Source organism: Thunnus albacares, chromosome 20 (assembly GCF_914725855.1).
Source record: "Thunnus albacares chromosome 20, fThuAlb1.1, whole genome shotgun sequence".
NCBI classification, from domain to species: Eukaryota; Metazoa; Chordata; class Actinopteri; order Scombriformes; family Scombridae; genus Thunnus; species Thunnus albacares.
In genome coordinates, this window is record NC_058125.1 from 4,463,085 (window position 1) to 4,482,798 (window position 19,714).

The 19,714-nt window shown below is 38.9% G+C and overlaps 2 protein-coding genes across 4 annotated transcripts in view; one reads left to right on the top strand and one right to left on the bottom strand.

Moving 5' to 3' along the window:
* Positions 1 to 3,570: 3,570 nt before the first annotated feature.
* On the bottom strand, positions 3,571 to 6,849 carry LOC122971377. Of its 3 annotated transcripts, XM_044337997.1 has the most exons (9): positions 6,684 to 6,849; positions 6,133 to 6,239; positions 5,934 to 6,046; positions 5,786 to 5,840; positions 4,687 to 4,788; positions 4,330 to 4,602; positions 3,994 to 4,175; positions 3,838 to 3,877; positions 3,571 to 3,754 (listed from the first exon to the last, which is right to left on the bottom strand). In XM_044337997.1, exons 2-9 carry the CDS (start codon positions 6,217 to 6,219, stop codon positions 3,587 to 3,589), a joined length of 1,020 nt encoding a protein of 339 aa, XP_044193932.1. In that variant the 5' UTR covers positions 6,220 to 6,239; positions 6,684 to 6,849; the 3' UTR covers positions 3,571 to 3,586. The 3 variants fall into 3 exon arrangements, with proteins under 3 accessions (XP_044193932.1, XP_044193931.1, XP_044193930.1); XM_044337996.1 differs by having other exon boundaries at positions 3,994 to 4,602; XM_044337995.1 differs by having other exon boundaries at positions 3,979 to 4,602.
* A 1,937-nt stretch (positions 6,850 to 8,786) lies between these two features.
* LOC122970788 (growth arrest-specific protein 7-like) overlaps positions 8,787 to 19,714 on the top strand; it is a 67,953-nt gene continuing 57,025 nt past the window's right edge. The window contains exon 1 of the mRNA XM_044337039.1: positions 8,787 to 9,302. Within this exon, the coding sequence (XP_044192974.1) occupies positions 9,123 to 9,302 (180 nt within the window). The 5' untranslated portion in view covers positions 8,787 to 9,122. The remainder of the gene's footprint in view (positions 9,303 to 19,714) is intronic.

The window sequence follows — 19,714 nt, forward strand, 5'->3', positions numbered from 1 at the left end:
AGAGACAGACATATACAACCACCTAGTATCATATGACCAGTGTTCCACACATGATGACACCTCAGTCGTCTCTATGACAACTGAGCCAGCTCCATCCGCTGAGAAAGAGCAAGAGATGCAGTTGAAATCTCTGAAAAAAAAAATAAGTGGACCATGTTCTGCTCCAGGTCCATTTGTTTTGGAGCTTTCAACCATGTCACACAGTCTTCAACAGCAGATGGAGTTGAAATGGAACTATAGATGTGTCACTGATCTGTGATATGGTCAAAAGGTCTGGAACAAATGAATAAAAAATGAATTACCAAATCCTGGTTAATTCAGCAACAAACCTGTACTCATGTCTAGTTTTCTGTAGCTATGTCACTATCACTACTAAATGTGTGTTTTACTGTATCTTGCTGTACTCAGTTTACCTTAGTTTCGTCTATGTACACTGTATCTGTCCCTATCAAATAAACCATAAATAAATAAATAAGTGAGCCCTGTGTAGAGATTGTTTTGTCAAGTGGTGTTTCCAAGGTCATGAATGAACCTTCAAGTTTATGACAGCTTTCGTGTCGGAGTGATCAGAACATGCAAACTATGCTGCAGTGTGCCATCAGTATATGGAATCTATCTATATCTCCAACATTGTATGAGTGAAGGATAGAAATGTGTGCTATGACACCCCACCCCACCCCCCACCTTCCCCAGTTTGACAGGATGGAGGACACAGCTGTGAAGGCCAGGCTATCATATAGCCTTTAAGAGCGTTATGAGCAATGATCTATGACAGTAACGCCTGCAGTAGTCGACCCTTGCTGTAAAGATTCTCATGTGTGACAATGAAATTAAGTGATGTGGTCTGTATGTATTTCATATCTATTTTAGGCTCATACAAAGCATACAAAGACATTTCACATTTTCTACTTCTCTGACAATCAAGTTACTTTTACTCATAAAAAATATAGTTAAATAGAACTCATATTTCTATATATTTCTCACTGTCCCATAGTTCTTCCCATCTGTAATGCTACAGTAACAGCAGCTAGAGGGCTCCGTTTAACAAGAGAAGAAGCATGGATGGAGGAAGAGTGGGTGAAATTTGATCTGTGTTCTATGTTATCCTATGGAGGCATAAAGAGATAATCAGCCTCTGTGACAAAGAGTCTTCATAATCAAAGACATCAAGATACCAAAGTGACAGAAGAGGCTATCACAACAATACTTTTAGAGACATTCAGTCACTTACATGCAGCTCATATTTAATTTCTCTCCTGTATATGTATAGTGTCACCACTACCATTACTGTTTAGAGTGCATTCTATTCATTTACAATCAATCCAAACCCCATTTACTGATGCAAGATAACAAATCAAACAGAAATATGACTGTTTTCAATAAAGTATCTTTATCATTGAGACTGGGGGCAGAGTTGCTCCCAGTCGGAAAACAAACTCACAGCTTTGAAAAATGCAAGACATAAAAGTACAGTTTTTATGTACAATAGAGAAAACATTTTAGGCTTTCAAAATGTCGAGGTCCCATTAGTCATTGATATCGTTGAGAGGAAATAATCATTACAGTACCGGAAAAGTAGTCCTGTGAACCTGCATGTGACTGCTCTTCCTCAATGACCGGATGTGTGTCTTAGTAAACTGAATTTGAACTGTAAGAAGTGAATGTGGAAATATACAGAGTGCAACTGAATTCAGTTTCATAAGATTCAGTTCTGAGTTTATTGGAATTCATTTCCAAACTAATACATTCAATTTCAAATTATGCTATTCAGACTCATTTCAATGCAGCTATTTAAGTTAAACAATACAAATTCAAATTATGTGATTCAAATTCAGTTTTTAATGCAATTATTCAAGTTGAGTCATTCAAATATTAATGATTCAAATTTAGTTTCTAGTGACACATACTTCTGCCCATAGAGACCACACCATTTGTCCCTGTTACACTTGGATTTCTTTCTTTCCGTACTTCTCATTTGTTTGTTTAGCCAATTTAACATCTATTTGTAGCATTGCTTTCACATGCTATCCCAGGATTTGTCTGTTTCTGGCTTTGTTTTGTTAAATTTACATCTTCATTTCTGGTTTAATCAAGACAGACAAGTATTATTGAAGTTTGGTTATTGTTTATTGATTTAAATTGTGAGTCTTTTGAGTTATAGATTAACTTGTTATGCTACAATACCTACCATGCTTCCAGGAGACAAAGGGGGAGTCACCCAATGACTTCCTGCTTTTCAGCTCTTGCTGACATCACCAGTGATGTCATGGGTTGGACCAAGTATGGGGGGATTTACTGTATTGAGTGAAATGTTTGTTTTTTGTATTTATGTTGTACTTATTTTGGCCTATGGTGAGGACTACACTGTGGATGATGTGTGTGTAAACAACGTTAACTGATACAAGCAGCATTGTCATATGCCAGCTGTTGGTATAAGGAAAAAGAAGCCCCCTGAGAGAAATATGGTTCTGCCTAGATAGATTGGAGGGCCTATTTAAGGGGAGAATTGTTGGTTTGAGAGAGAGCAGAAACCAGCGGATGTCTGTGTAGCTGTGGGCACATGATCATGCCTAAGTTTTTTGAGTTGTGTTTTCCTGAGTTAATCCAGTTAAGATGAATTTGATTTGCTTATTTTCATTTCATTTCTGAGACACTTGTTTTTGGTTACACTGGTTGGAATAAATCTCTTTTTTTAATCATTGAACAAGTCTCTGAATCTGCATCTCATCTCCTTCCTCTGGCTAAGCTCCCTCAGCAGTCACGGAGTAACATTAGCATTCATTTGGTGTCATGTTTCTGGCCAACTTAAGTCCAATATTCACTCTCCTGTTTTAGTCTATGCCAACTCCTGATAAAAAATATCTGGCTCTTTAGCAGCTAAATTCTCCACTATGTTCACCACTTAATTGCTAACATTGCCTTTCTGCTGTTTGATGTTGGCAGGTGGGTTTATTATCTGAGCTTTTTCTTCTCAAAACAGCTCTGTGCTGCAGCTGCTGGGGACAATGCTGATGAGAGCTGTGAGACTGAGCAAAAACAGTAAAGTTACGGGCGTAAAACAAAACAAATGAGCTGAAAGATGTTAAAATTATCTGTGGAGGTTACAACCAGTGACCCCATTCACATTACACATAGTCATTTGTTCAGTTAGTAATATAAAAATATTGATTAGAGCACAATCAGAACTGAAATAATAAAAATTAGTTTTAACTTAAGCTAGAGCCTTCGCAGCCCTTGAGGATCTGAGGCCCTAGGGTAGTTACCTGCTTTGTCTGAGTGGTTATTCAGTTTTAGAAATGACACGTTTTTCCTTCATCCTGATGATAATACTCTGGCAAACTACATCTGCTAATGGAGGCAGTAAAATACAGTTGAAAGCTACAGAAAAAGCTGGTACTAGAGTCAAGAGTATTCTGTCAAACTAGTAGTTCCATAACTGAGGTCATTTGAATTATTACAGAAAATTTCAGTGCTTTTAGATTTACATATGATTGTCTGTCTCTTTTCTAACGTATATTTAACATAATTTTTGTGAGAATTAAATAGTAAATACACAAAAAGACACAGATGTTCCTTATACTTATTATTATAATACATAATTTATCAAATAAGTATGATTTATGGTATTGAGAATATACTGTAGAGAGAGCAGCTGGTGTGATTCACTCCTCAGTGGATACATGAATGATCTTTTTCCACATTCGACTGAAGAAGGCTCGCACTCCCTGCCTCTTCTCTTTGTCCTCATTTTGATCTGCAGAAGAGAAAACACAAGTACCAGAATAAGTATTATGTGAGTCTAGTTATGTGAAATTAGATAATTTATCCACAACTTACCAGTCCTCTCTGCAGCAGCCACACTGCACACCTCTGGAGTCTGGAAAGATCATTTATAAATCTCAAATTAAAGACATGAACAAAAAATCTTACTGTAGCACAGATATAGTTTGATTATGTTGTATTCAAATAACTAGTTACCACAGTGTTCCTCACAGAAACCAGCTGATGCAGAGCCCAGCTGTACGCAGCAGCTCGCACTCTGTCGTCCATGTCCTGGACAGCACAGACGATGCTCTCTCCAGCAGTGACGAAGCTTTCATCAAAGTCCAGCAGGTGGAAGGATTTGGAGAGGTCATCAAATCTTTTGTAAATGGCTTTGACCATGTTCCGGGCCACTGGTGTACAGATATGCAGGAGATGAGCTTTAGTGAAAGATGTAACCAGGCAGAAGCAAGAAGCTGTCGTGTCAGCCAGCTGTTTGCCAATCTCAGCACTGGCGGCCTCAGCCCTGTTTCCCAGAGTAGAAGCCAAATCAGAGTCCATGCTCACAGTGGGATCCCAAGTCTGGGAAGGCTTGACCTCAGCATGTGGCTCTGGCTTGTCCAGGAGGAACCTCAGAGCAGTTTCCATCACCACTGACACCAGAGGCGCAGTGGTACGCTGGAGCTTGGTGAACAGAGCTAGTTTGGAACGCCTGCTGGAGTGACAGCCAGTAAAAGAAATGAGCAGCTTGTTGGACAGGTGCCGGAGGAAGGTCTGTACATCCTTCTCCGCTTTTGGTAAGAAGATAGAAAGGAACATTTGAAGGCCCTCCAATGTGACCTTCATGTGACAGGGAGAGAAAGACGGAAGAGTGAGTGACTGCAGAATGTTAAAAGTGTAAATCAGAAAAGGTTTTGTCCTTACCCTCCTCCTGAGCTGCAGTGAAAGACGTTTCTCCTCTTCAAGTTCCTCCAGGAGCTCTTGCTCCATCTGATTCAAACATAGGCGTCTTGATGAGGTCCAGGCCTGTACATATCAACAGATAACACTTTATGTTACATGTTTGTCATTTCCTAATCATTTCTGAGGTTTCCCGTAAAGAACTATGTCATTTTGCATTAATATCAGGAGAAAATGTACCAAAGAAATGCCTTATATAACAAGTTGTAACTAATGGCTTTATTAATGGTCAATTTAGTGTCCGCACACCGTGACATCACTGTTGGGTGTGGTTACAGGTGCAACACGGTAAACGCAAAAGTTCTTATTAATGGTGTATAATGGTTCTATAAAGCATTAAATTACTGTCAGACATTTTTGTATGTTCAGCTATGTTCATTGACTATAAGACTCTTTATGTTATGTTACCATTGGAATTTATTTGTTGGAAGTGTACCAATCAAACAGTTCCTCCATTTTCCCATAATTTGTACCAAATTACAGAGTCCTTTCTGGGAACCTTCCTACTAATTTACAGCTACATAGCTCTTGGATATTATAAGACAAAATAGGAAATGTAAAATAAAGGAATGACATGTAATTGATAGTATATGAAATTATATATTTAAAGGCCCTATATGTAGGATTCGAAGATTTACAGCTTTGGTGCCTTCAGTGGTAATATCAGAAATGACACTGACAACAATGCATGTAAATACTGGAATTAGCTCATTTTTCTACAAACAAAAACAAAAATCATTTTTAAAATGCTGTAATCACATCAACATTCTACGCATACAGTATGGCTTAAAAGTCAGACTATGTAACTTTTGCAGAGGTCATAGCACATCTATTCTGTAGTTTATGTTAGCTAATGTTAATCTGGATAAGCAACATTATTGACACAGTTTTGCTGACTTAATGACTTTTTGCTCATGTTGTTGTTACACTACTTTTTAGTATTTAATATGATCCTGTAATTGCCACTTGCTGCCACAGCGGCCGCTGTTTTATAAAAGTTACATAGTTCACTTAAACTGTAGTTTTACATACTGTATCTCTCTGTAGTCAGTGTTGTATTTACCAGCTCTGCCATGAGGAGCTTTCTTGCCTCTGTCCCTTCTGCTATTTCCTGAAACCTTAATGAGAAAAGACTTAGTTAGTTACCCATGTTGTCTACCTTTTGCAGTGACCTATATGACATATTTCTTCAAAGACCAGTTTGGACTCACTCATCCAGGAAGCTTCTTCCAGCCATTAGCCAGCTCTTCATTTCCTTCACAGATAGATAAATAGGAACTTGATACTGTTGCTTCAGGAGCATAAACTGCCTCATGAGCATCTTCTGCAAGACAGAGACACCATATATGTTATTCATATGATACCTCAAAAGGAACAATGCACCTTTACATTCACATTTACAAGACTGACCTCTGCTCTGTAGTGATTTTGCTCTCTCACTGAGAATGAGGGCAGTCCCATGTGTTGAACTTGCTTCAGAATGAAGTCAGTGTCCATGTTGAACAGAGGTCAAACTCCTGAAGAAAAGCAGAAAATACTCTATAAGATATTCCATTAAAGGAGAAAGTGTCTACCATAAAATCATGATACACATTTTAATAGACTATATTGGTATTTTAAAGAGAGTGGATTATGGAAAACAAGAATAACCTAGACTTGGGATGGACGTTGCCGTTAGCGATGGTTTGATGGAAATGCATCATTTGAACAACCATTCTGAACTGTTCTTCAGTTTCATGCTGATTGCAGAAGTACTTTTTGAATAAATAATAAACAGCTTTGATTTATTTGATATTGGTGTGTAGCACTAAACCAAATACAGTTTGGTCAAACTGAACAACATTTAGAGGAAAAAAGTCACCAGTATATGCCAAATTGTAACAAAAAAACCTTTTTACAGGTTTGAGTTTCTGATGAAGAAAAGGTTCAAAAGAAGCAATGAAGACTGAGACTTTACTTACCTGGTACAAAAAGATAGTTGCCACGGTTTGAGTGAAAGAAAAAAAAAAAGTGCTTTTAGATGGTTTTGAAAGCTGATTGTTCAGAAAGAAAAGACGGAGAATCTGAACTTGTCCCTGGGGTTGACAGTGTGTGGAATGTACAGTTCACCATCATCTGCATCATTCTGATGCTTCTTGTCAACAAAAAGTCAAAACTAAACAAAATGATTATTATTATTCATCATGGCTTACCTTGTATTTCTTTTTCTTTCACAAAAACATCACTGAAAGTGAGAGTTCATTGAATCTGCATCGTTTGATCTATATAAATGAAATGCCCATTGATTGCAGACAAAAAGTGTGAACACGACTTTATCGTTTCAGACTCGGTATCAACAAATATATTGTTGTGGAAAATGTTTTTCTTATTGATTGGATATAATGATTTTTAACATTAACTTTTAAATACAAAGCAAGACACCAAAAAGCACTCAGTTAAAGTCAATTATGTGATTTCTCTATGATATCTGGTTATGTTTTGGTGAGTAACACTGAATGATGACCTTTGTTTGTTTACAAGAAAATGTCACAGGGTTATTTTGCATGTTTGCATCTGAGGAGAATAAACTGAAATGTCTTTTATATGAGTGTGAAAGTTCATTCTTGAGACTGGAACCAGCAGTTTTGACAATGAGTTGATAATTGATTGGGAAAGTCGGCTCTTACAAAGAAAAGATTTCTAGTGAACACACTGAACCACTGTGGCGCTCTGTGAAAGTTGTGGTATAATCCAAAACAGCATTATTTGACTCAGCATTTTGCCTCATTCTAGTGGGGTTTATTGATCCCACATGGGAAGTGAAAAGAATCTGCAGTATCACAAACCTCATTACAGCCCCCTTATAAAAAAGTGATACGTGCAGACTAAGAGTAAGCAGTGATGTGTCACAGCACAAAAGAGGAACTCTCAAGCTTTGTTTGCTTTGGCCAAATGTCATGTTCAAATTCAAGCCAAACTATTGAACTGTTCCACATTTGAGATGAAAGATCAGATCCATTTTTTAATGAAAATAATAACATGCCACCAAAACTTCAACTGTTCCATAAAATGACAAAAGAGGCTTTAAAAATGTCATAGTTTGTTTATTTGACTCTTTTTGTTTTGTGTAACTAACAAGTTATTGCTATTGGTCTGTCATGGTTTATTTAACCGCCACTATTTTTTTTAAACTTATAATAGTCATCATTAGTCATCAATACTATCACCAATTTATTACTGTAATGGACTTGCCATACGCAATAAAAGTAACACGTTCCTCTCACAAAGAGAAAGGAATGAAAAAAGATACAACTGCCCAAAAGTAAACAACATAAAAACTTATAAACCAAAAAAAGAAAAAAAAAGAAAAACTACAACAAGACCAGACCATAAAACATCAAATGAACAAATGTTTCCACTTTAAATCATCATCATATAAAAGTGAGTGAGTGTATGAAAAAGTATCAAGGAGCTAGAGGGGAGTTGTGGATTTTGACAATCCCACCAAGTGTCAAGTCCGCCACAATAATAGAAAGACTTCCGGTTATGTATTTCAAATTAAAACTGAAAAGGAAGGGATGCATAAGAATCAAATACCACAGTGAAAATACAATATCACTGAAATTAGCTGTAATCACACTTATTGAACAGTGTCCTTCAGTTCGTTGTAATAATCATTTTACTGTGTCTTTGTGTACACTGAGGCAAAACGAACAAAACCACAAAATTAACTGAAAGCTCACAATGAGTGGTAGCAGTAAAAATACACTTATATTACTTCTTACAGTACTACTACCAAAGTAGACCTTCTAGATCTATGGCTGCCATCAGTGTTGTTACTGCCACCACTGAATAGTCCTTTAATAATAAAAGTAGTAGCAGCAGCTTGTGGAAGAAGTGTTATAATGTTGGTGAGTGTTAAAGTTTATTCTTTACCTTGCTTTACAACAAACAAACAAACAAACAAAAAAGCCTTAAGGTCCACTTTCTGTTTTTTTTCTGGAGCTTTTCAACCACTCCTCACGGTCTTCTTCAGCATATAGTTTGCTTGGTTGTCATGGAGATAGCTTATGTGTTTACTAATAAGTGACGCTTTGTGCTTTCATTTTGAAGGCGAACTGAACCGGTTTCTTGGTCTGTGTAAGCGCGTGCAGCTTGACGCCGGTCTGACCGGAGCCTCAGAGCGAGCATGCAGGCTGGCAGGCGAGCTGCAGGAGCAGAGCGCTGAGGGCCGATCCTGAGAACCTGTTCACCAACTTCACACAAGTTTCACTCCGCTCCGCAGCGAGCTGCTGGTTCAAATCCCGGACACATAGACAACACACACTTGACTCCAAAGTTTTTGACTTTCTTCCGAGGAGCTGGGAGTCATCATCATCATCATCACTGCCTGGCTGTGTGTGTGACAAGTTGCGCTGGCGATGTCTGGATCGTACTGCAAAAGTTTGTACCCGTTCGGCGGAGAGCAGCACCAGCAGGGACTGTGCTTCGAGGCCGGGGAGATTATTAAGGTGGTCCAGGCTCTGCCCGGAGGCTGGTGGGAGGGAGAGAAGGATGGAGCCAGAGGATGGTTTCCTTCAAGCTATGTCCAGGTCCTGGAGGTAAGATTTTTAGTTGTAGAAGAAATTTAATTGTTGATATTTTTGGACTTTATTCAACATGAATTATTTGGACTCTATTCAACTCTTAATTGGTTTTTAATTGGAAGTGACTTATTGACTTCTTAATAATTTTGTTCTTGTGAAAAACAAAAAAAAGTATATTTTATTCTCTTTCTTCTCTCTTTCTCTCTAACTCCCTCTCTCTCTCTCTCTCTCTCTCTCTCACACACACACACACACACACACACACACTTGAAGATAAAGACAGCATTGACAGATGCACTAATGAATAGTTTTCCCGTGCTGCTCTTATCAGATTAACTCTAACCTTCCCAGCAGTCATCTGGCTGCTTGGCTGAGCGTCTTGCACACTTCCTCATTCCACACACATTCCAGTGAAATACTCAGGTCTCCTCTCAGTGCGCCTGAATGCACAGTGCAGGCTGCTCTCCCTCCTCATGGTCAACCCCTCCCGTCCCCACCCAGCCTCCCCTCCTCCTCATGAATTCAGACACTCTGCTGCTGCTGCAACTCAGAAAATATCTCCCACTTGTTTTTCTTTTGAATTTATTTCTTTTAATTTAGTGGATTTGGCTCTGTGATTATGATATTGGATGTAGAGTGAGTTTCTGGTTGAGTCAGTGACACCACCCAGCATTCTGAGAGTTTGTCATAATCAGTTTGTATCCAACGGGGATGGGCATGCTGCCAGCTTCTCAGCTATGGCACCAATGCTGCCATTTTTATCACTTCTTCACTCTGAATGGGAGAAGAGGATATATACAGTAACATGACTTATGACCCAGTCACACCAGAGCTGTGCCTTCTGATACTGTGCTCGTACTGATTTGAATACGATCACAAGTAACAAAAGCCTAAAGATCTGAACCCGTAGCAGCAGATAGTTGAAGAACACCATCTCTTATCTCTTCTCAGACCAGTTTAGGAATGGAGTTGATGGGTGGGGCAGCAGGGAGGAGAGAGACTGTTCTTTAAGGACAGCACCAAGGTTTAAGCTTCACGTTCATCAAGCATCCGCCCTGCTGAAGTGTTAATGAGCAACATGCTTCATCTTTAGAGGGCTACTGTTCTGCAGGTTGACCTCTGACCTGTCTGGAGCCTCTCTGAACCGATATGTTCAGAGATTCAAATAGTAAAGTGACAGTTCATTGATGATCTGTGATTAAAGACACCCTGTGGAGTTTTAGACTGCCAGCAGCACTACAGAACTATGTTTTTATGTATTGTGCACACACCCAAGAACACACATGCACGTGTGATACACACTCCAGCTGCCTGCTTCATGCACAACTAGGGCTGGATAAAAAAATCTATTTTCCCAATTAATCACGATTCTTATTTGAATGATCCATGATTGATTCTTGAAATTACAGATCTTTGCATTTGTGCCTTGTGTACATGTGCACTACATGTTAGGTGTATGCAGTGTTTACTGGTTGCAAATGGTTCAGTTAGAGCTGCATGATGTGTAAAATGTCTACTTTGTGGAAACTGAGTTGTTTCAATGTGCACAAAAAGCTTATCTTTAGTTAAAAAGTAACATACAGTAAGATATCTGCTATATTAGCATTAGTCTTGAGTCATGTGTGATGTGAACAGTTAAAGTCTGTGGACCTGCTGCAGTTTCGTGACTCATGTTGGTTGGACAGCATTTATTTTTCAAATATGCAAATTGATGTAGCCCTTGTTGGTGATTCTGGTCATTTATTATTCTTGCTCAACTGTTTTGCACATGTTGGCCTAAAAGATATAGATGTGTCATGTTTTAGTCGGTTTGTTTTTGCTCAAGAAAAAATTCCTTGGTCCACAGTGTGTTGACAGTTTAGTTTCTTGTAATGTGTTGCTCACTTGTTGAATGTAGATTTTTTTCCTTCAGGATAAATTGAGGAGAGCTATATGTAATATTAGTATTTATGTAATGTAACTGAATCAGGAATAGAATCAAATTGAATTGATTCTGGATGAAGTTGGCGGTAGACAAGTCAGCTGACAGAAAACTACCATTTTCATAATCAATTTTCAGGCAAATATGCCAGATTTTTCTAGAGCTTTTAATCACATCTCACGGTTTGCTTCATGGAGCTACACTGATGATTATTATTATAGGTAAGGTCCACTTACAGCTTGTAGAGCTAAAACAATGAGTTGAACAGTCGTTTAGTCATTCTGGTCATTTGACAGAAAATGAAACAGCAACTATTTCCATAACAATGAATCATTTTAATGTTTCAAACAATAATTACAAACATCTTCTTCTTTCAGCTTCTCCAGTTTGAGTATTTACTGATTTTCTCTGTTTTTAAATCATTTTAAATGGAATATTTCGGGGTTTTGGACTGTTGGTCAGACGTCACCTGGGGCTCTGGGAAACTGAGATGGGTATTTTTCATTATTTTCTATGAAAATTCATTTTATGGACAAAATAGCTCATCAGTTAATCAAGAAAAGAATCCGCAGATCACTCGATAATGCCCTACTAGCTTTTTCCACAGCTATCAACTGCATTTCACAGTCTTCCTCAGTGGATGGATCTCCATGACATCTCTCCAGTTTATCTCCTGTAGGTTGGAAGCTCCGGAAAAGGCTGATAAGCGGACTTTTTCGTTTAGCTTGTTTCTGCCATTTCCAAGGTCAAGAATGACAATTAATAGATTGGTCAAAACAGATCACAAATGAATCAATGACGAAAACACTTGTTAGTTGCAGCTCTAAAGGCAACGATAAACATAAAGGATGGTAGAGAATATATGAATTAATAGGAGCAGGCGCTGTCTGGTTTCTAAAAACACTGTCCCTCAGCTGGGTGCATGGACACTTTCTATAAAACACTGATAGAAAGCTAGATAACGGCTCAGCCCTTAAGCTAGGCTAAATTAAGGCACAACAACATGCTTATCTGATGTTCAGTCCCACTTATCACAGTTCGATTCTCCGCGCTTTCATGTGAGCCCACATTGATGGAAACTCTCTCTCAGTGTCTGTGGTCTGCAGCTCGTGTTGGATGCTCGCCTGTGTTGTGGGTTCAAATCGAGATCTAGATTCTCACCACACACCCACCTCTCCTGTCATTCCCCACTCTTCTCTGCGCTGGAGCGGAACCGCCTAAAAATAACCATTAAAGATGAGGGAGGTGACACAGTAGTGAAGTGGGGAGAGAGCCGTGGCTCGTTGATTTGTTTTTTTGGGTTGTCTCAGCTTTACCTGTTCTAGCAGGCAGACAGTGGCAGCTATGTCTCTATTGATATGTTAACAGACAAGTTTCACCTCATATACATTTGAAATGGTCAGAGGAAGTCAAGTCCTGATTTTAGATTTTACTCTTGGACTGTAGGAAAGAGTTTATCAGTATCAGTGAGACATCTGATACTGATACTTGAGAATAATACCAACCAGATAAATACTATACATTTTGAGATAAAGATATGATGTGAATAAAGGTGTTCTACATTACAGAAAACAAATCACAGATTACAGATTATCAAAGATGACCGTAATGACTGCAATCACATTTAAAACAGTAACTGTCATTGAAATATAAATGATTTTAACAAATGATGCTTAATAAAAGCACATAAAATAAAGCTATATTAAGCATAATAGTTCACTTTTGACCTTTTTGACAAAATGATCTTAAATGAAATGTGATTGAAAGCTCCAGAAAATTATTAATATTAGATTAGATGAAAATTGAAGCTAAATATAAATAAAAATACAGTCAATAAAGCATTTATTGCTGCTTTTAATGGCTCTGAAATTTCTTCTTGTTTATCTGCCAATATACACACTAAATAACACTGATACGTATGATAACCCAATATCTGTAAGTAAGTATTTTCCTGTTGGGCTGCGGTATCAGTATCAGGCTCAGTATCAGTATCAGTTGTTAATCTGGAATAAAATGATTCATCTCCTTCTACAAATAGGCTGAATAACAAATACTGAAACTGGAGTTTTCCCCCAGCTCTCCTTGAATGTGTCATCTGTGGGTTGTGAGATGTATTAAGGAGGCTGTAGGATGACACAATGACTGATGGTGAAACAAAAAGTCCCCTCTTTATTTCCTCATTCTGGTAATTTATTCAAAACAAGACAAAGATTAAGGAAGTTACGGTCACTCCTTCAGGTTGCTGCAATTGCCTCACTTATAATCTTAAAAGATCATCAACTCAAGCTGATGTGCAGTAATCGCCTAGACAAGGATTTGTATAGCTGGCATAGTTAACAAGGGAGCTCTGATGTGGCTCTGTTGTCATCTTCAGCATTGTGTCTTTGTTCTACAAACGGACCCATTCTTCCAAGCATAATGAATCATTCAGAACCTGTTGCCGCCTGGTGCATCACACCCAACTGTTTCTCAGACACCAACACTTAATGCTGCTTTAAAAGTGAGACTATGGAACTTTTGAAGGAAGAAATTACACAGTCTTCTTAAAAATTAGTCAAAGTCAAAAGCAGTAGAACACTCCCGTTTCTTAGTTCAACTGAGAAGTTGTATCACTAGCTTATGGTGGCTAATGGTAGCTAATGTTAGCAAAGTTTAGACAGATCCTGCTGTTAAACTGACATTACTGAGTCACTTCTGATTGTATCACTCTTCTCTACAACCATTATAGCATTAACCACATTATTCCTCAATTGTCACGTGAGACTAAACTGTAACTTTTGCTAAACTGCTGTTCAGCAAAAGTTCTGTAGTGTCCCTTTAAAACAGAGTTTTTGTACAACTTGTAAACTAAATCAGTGAGATGCAACTTGTTAATTAGTGAGCTTGAAAGGTCCTGGTAGGCATATTTTCCTACTTTGGACACAGCCAGACTAGCTGTTCTACATGGTTCAAGTCTTTATGCTCTGCTAAGCTAATAGCCTCCTGGCTCCACCTCTGTACTTAACACATAGACATGAGAGTGGCATTGATCTTTTCATCTCACTCTCAAAAAGGAGCGTGGTGTCTCTTTTGAGGTAATTTTTTTGAGAAAGAACACTGTGATTCTTTTTTTTTTGATAACCCAACAGGTCCAGAGCATCATGAATCATGAAGGCTGTGAGTCATATCAGTGTTCACCTAATGAGGGAGAAATGAAAAGAAAGCACTAAGAACAAAAGCGAGTTAAAGTAGCAGCTGAAAGCCATCAACAATGACTCGATTGCCATGAGTTTCTGTCTGATGACTCTATGATGTCACCTAGCGCAGTTCAATGGAAGATATTGTCCAAAGCAGACTTGAATGCTTTAATGATTGAGAGCTTCTAAATGAAATGGTTCAGTCATTCAACCTGCTAGCTTTAAAATGATTTCTCAGCCCACCTGTGTTGTTCGGAACTGTCATCACTGTTTCCAGACAGAAGCTCTTTGTGACCAAGTCTGAATCTGTTATTGCTGTTACATCATTCTATGGAGTAATGTCTTACTACTGTGCGCCATCTTTCTTTGTTTTATGTTACTTAGGAGCACTTCCACTTTTACCTACGTCAAAGAGGGTGTTTTTTTTGTCTTATTAGTTTCTTTTTCTTGGTTTTCATGAAATTTTGGGGACAGATTGGCCTTGGACCAAGGAACAAATGATTCCACTTAGGTATTTCCATTATTCTAGAGTTTCTGTTTTTTAGCAACAACTATGAAACAAATAGAAACTTGATTCCAAACCTTGAAAGATGGCTTCCTGGGTCAATAAATAACTTCAGATTTATGTGATACAGCTGATGTCTTTGGGTGCAGTAGCAATGTTGGAGACTGGCAGAGTTCCGCACTCCCTGACTTCCATCTGGTTGCTACTTTTTACTGAATCAACAGTGGCAGGTTTCTCAAAGCCTCTTGGCATTATACAGACATTACACCCTGCATTCTGCACTGCATGACTAAATCCAAACTATGTATCAGGACTGCATTAGCTGTTGAATATAAATGCCTTCTGTAAGATGGCATTTATGTGTTTATTAATCTCTAAGGAAGCCCATTCCTGCTGAAAAATATTATAAAATCAAGCAAAGTTAGGAATACTAAAAATACAATAAGGCAAAATTATGGGATACTCAGTTGAAATCAGTCAGAATTTGACTTTGTAAATCAAAATTGAGATACTATGTGAAAATTATACTTGTGATATTTTAGGATAGGTATTTTAACTTCTTACTATCACAATTTTGAATCATTATAGTATCTAATAATGTTGACTTAGTTTTTTTTTTTTACATAGCATGTCTCAATTTGGATGCACCAACAGCATATTTGTTTTACTCTATTCTATATTATCTTGAAAAAAATCAGTAGATTGATAAAGGGGCAACTGTTTAGAGAGTGAATAATCATCTTAAGTAATTTTTATGCAAAAAAATGACCCCAAAAGTCTCTAATGTCAACATTTGATGTTTTTATGTAGTTGTCGACTGGTCTTTGGGCTTTGGACTGTTGGTTGGACAAAACAAGCAATTTGAATATGTCAGGTTGGGCTTTGGGAAATTGTGAGGGGAATTTTCTGAGACTTAATAACCCAAACAATTAATCAATTAATTTAAAAAATGATGATGAAAATGATATTTGCAGTTTTAGCTTCCATATAAACAGAGAATTTAGATAGTCAGTGTCTTGCTCAACAACTTATGTCTCTCAATAGACACGGCATTGGCTGCTGGTGGGATAGAGAGTGACAATATGTCAAACCACCAGGCCATGCTGGGGGCCCCTGGTAAAACCAGTTTAATTCATTGAATTGGTGACACACACAGGGTTATAGTCTTCAACGACTGGACAGAGGGCAGTTATACACTCTTGTTGCTCTGGGGCTACATATGACATTCCCATAACAAATCAGGACTCCCCAATAAGTGTTGAAATATCAACACGAGCAGTTAACATGTAATAGAAGCCCTGCAGCTGGGCCTGTCAGGGGCCATTTTGGGGAAGGCTCCCCACTGACTCATATGGAGGAAATACATTGGTGCAGTTTGCCACATAGAGTCAAGTGTGACTTTTTTCTTCCAGTTGAATTCGCTGGTAATTTGAAGTCAATTTGGTGATGACGAAATGTTGATTTTCCAAAATTTTAATACTGGCCTCACATTATTATTATAGCATCATTCTTTCTCTTCAGTGTGAATTACGGTGTGTCGTTATGTCTTTGTGTAGTCAGGGGAACTACTGTAAGCAATTTGCAACGAGCCCTAAATAATGGAGAACCACTTTGTCTCCCTAATGCTTCTCCTGGTAGAGTGTCAGCTGTGTTTATTATGAAACTGTAGAACTAAGAGTGAGTGAGTGTGTGGGGGGGTTCTAGCAGAGGTTTGGATGGTGATTTAGCCTGGCATAATCCCTGTAGTGAAAAGCCGCGGGTCAGATCACTGCTGTAGAGCCTCCAACACACAACCAGGTGCTTCCCCTGCATGCTGGAAAACTAACACCACCCCTCCTGTGCTGACGTCATACCAAAATAGTCATTTCTTGTCATGGATCATAGTCTGTGTGGGGCTGTGCAATATCAGCTGAATGACTGTGAAACACCCACTGTGATACATCAGAAAGCGCCTTATTAACCACAACCTGCTGTTTGTTTTGACACCAAAGAATAGATTTGAGTTTTTCACACTTCTGTTTTTCACACTTTTATTATTGGAGCTGTCATGAATGGCTGTTGGGGAATTTGTGGTGTGTTGCCTCAGTACATAGCAACAGATAAAGAAAAGGAGAAATGCTTGAAAAAGACTGGTGTTCTGTGGCAATTGAGTAACCTTTTAAGTTTTAAGATAATTTTGTTACCAGAGTTAGGTTGTAGAGGCCATTGGAACTATTTTAAGCCTTAATCTCTGTGGCCTGGTCTATGCCAGTGTAGCTATTTTGAGTTATAGCTTGAAAAACATTAGCAGGGTTAAAGAGTAATTACAGTTATTTTCAACGTGGGCCTCATTTTCCCAGTTTTTGCCCCATGATACCAATGGAATATGGCCAAAACCTAGTGAAATATTCCCCTGTAGTGCTGTATAAATCTTAGCTTGTAGGGATCACTGGGAAAACTAAAAAATGATTAGTCAGTTTAAATCTGAGGAAGTGACAAAAAAAAAAAAAAAATCACCGGTGTGTATTCATCTCGGTTGAGTTGAGTTGAACTGAGGATCTACAATGCAGTGCTCTGTGAATTAGAGTATTTACCAGTACACAGGATGTGAGCTGATTATTGTGCCCATATCCACATGGAAGCCTGGCTTGGGTGGTGTCGGTGAAAGTAAGTATCAAGTGTGTGTCGCCCATCTCTGATGTTTGGTTAAAGGGCAGATCTAGAAATCATGTAGTCTTGTCAGAATACTGACCCTGCCCCTACTCTTTTGCAGCAGAGGTGGTTAAAACATGCAGAAGGTTCAACCTGTGTTAGATTTCTCTGCATGGAGTGCTCGCTAGCTTTTGTTTAGGGGACAGGTTTAAGGCCCTGTTTTGTTTAGGATCAGCCCTTCCTACATGGTAAGATTGTCTGCCAAACACTTGAATTTTGACAAGCCTCCATTGGAATACAGATCCACCCATCTATCTGTTTTCTGCCACTTATTTTGTCCAGGTCATTGTGTTAGCAGGCTACACAATAGGACATGTACTGTAAATCCTCCAATGGATTCTGGGTCTACTCCAGCATCTCTTCTCAGTTGGATGTGAGGAAGTGTCCTGATCAGAAGCTTAGCCTGTTGTTCTCGCATCTCATATTACCCTCACTTGTACCAGGCCTCAAACTTGGGGGTATTTAAGGCCGGGATATACTTGGAACAAACATTCATAAGTGTTGTCCGACTACTTCCACTTCCTCTGCCTGTTTTGGATGATCACACTCGAAGGTGAGGTGAAAAGCCTGCCCATTCCAATTTTAGAAAGGAGGAGGTACCAAACGCATACAGATGCCTTAAAGCAGTGATTCTCAGTGTGGGGTTTGGGGACCCCCAGGGGTCCTTGAGAGGTTTCCGGGTCCCCAGCAAAAAGGGGAATAATTTATTTTCACTATTCCATCCATAAGTAACACAATGACAGAATGTATGACTGTTCTGGTCATGGTTGTCATACACTTTCTGTAATAAAACATCTAAAAGCAAAAATCTTATCAGATGGGGACGCTGGGACAAAATCTTATCAAATCGGGGTCTGTGGTCTAATTTGTGTCAGTTTAGGGATCCTTGACGTGAAAAAAATTTGAGAACCACTGCCTTAAAGGACACCCTGTGTAGGAAAACCCTTTTGATTTTTTTGTATCCATGATCTCTTGCTTTCAGTCTCTACCCAAAGCTCATGACCGTAGTTGAGGGTTGGAATGTATTTGTGACTAATAACGTCACATCCACGCTTTGCCTGCTCCTCCACAACTCTTGGATTACTGCCTATATGTTGCACCGATCTGCCTTGTGATCTCATGCTCCATGTTACCTGCACTTGTGAACAAGACCTTTAAATACTTTTGGCAGCTTGTTCCAAACCTGAAGTGAGCAATCCACAGTTTTCTTGCAGTGTTCCATGGCCTCAGACTTGGAGGTGCTGACTCTTATCCCAGCCATTTCACACTCTGCTGCAAACTGCAAACTGGAGGTCAAAGGTTGATGATGTTGGCAGTATCATATCATTTGCAAGACTGGGTACTCATGTGTAAGATCTTAATCTATGATGAACATCCATCCAACATTACAGACTTGTGATTCATTACTTCTGACAAGCTTGGTTGTTTGAGAAGGATGGGGCATTTGGAGGGGAAATCCAAATCAGGTGGGAAGACCCAGATCAGTGTAACCACAGAGGTTTACCACTTGATATTTCTCAACAGTATATACACAGTCTTAACCACTGGTATGCGCGTTCAAGAATTAGGCTGCATCTTTTTAAAAGAGGCTGACGTTTTGGGGGAGGACAGTATGCATTAGGCAACCAGGGCTTCTGGCGTTGGAAAGTTCTGCTTTACCAGCTGAGCAAAGCAGTCAGGCTTTTAAAAGTATTTACTGTGTTGTCTCGCAATGTCGCAAGGTCACAGCGAGACATTAATTAGTTACTGTGGAGAACTCAGTGAGTTTAGTACTTGAGTGGAAAGCAGAACAGTTGATTGACATGCTGCCATATCTGATCCTGAGAACATTAGCAGGCCTGTGCAGATAAAATCTGCACACTGGAGAGCACGTTCCTTCATATGCAGTGCACATGGTGTGTCATAGTAGGTCTGTCTTAGTCACGTCACTCGTATGGCTTAAGTAGAAGCTTAAAGGAGACAGTGAGACCAACAAGGCTTGAGAAATTCACATAAACTGGAGTGGGCGGGATGTAACAAAACAAGCTTTGTTAGCTGTAGGGACCACTGCAGCCTGTACACACACACAAACACATATACTATACTCAGTGGTGAGGCACTGAGCGGACAATAATGACAGTTTGTGGGAGCATAT

Coding starts and splice junctions, on each gene's coding strand:
- LOC122971377 (XM_044337995.1), bottom strand. CDS start 6,219: ATGGACACTGACTTCATTCTGAAGCAAGTTCAACACATGGGACTGCCC. Junction 6,047..6,132: donor AAAATCACTACAGAGCAGAG/GTCAGTCTTGTA, acceptor TCTGTCTTGCAG/AAGATGCTCATGAGGCAGTT. Junction 3,755..3,837: donor GGCTGCTGCAGAGAGGACTG/GTAAGTTGTGGA, acceptor TCTCTTCTGCAG/ATCAAAATGAGGACAAAGAG.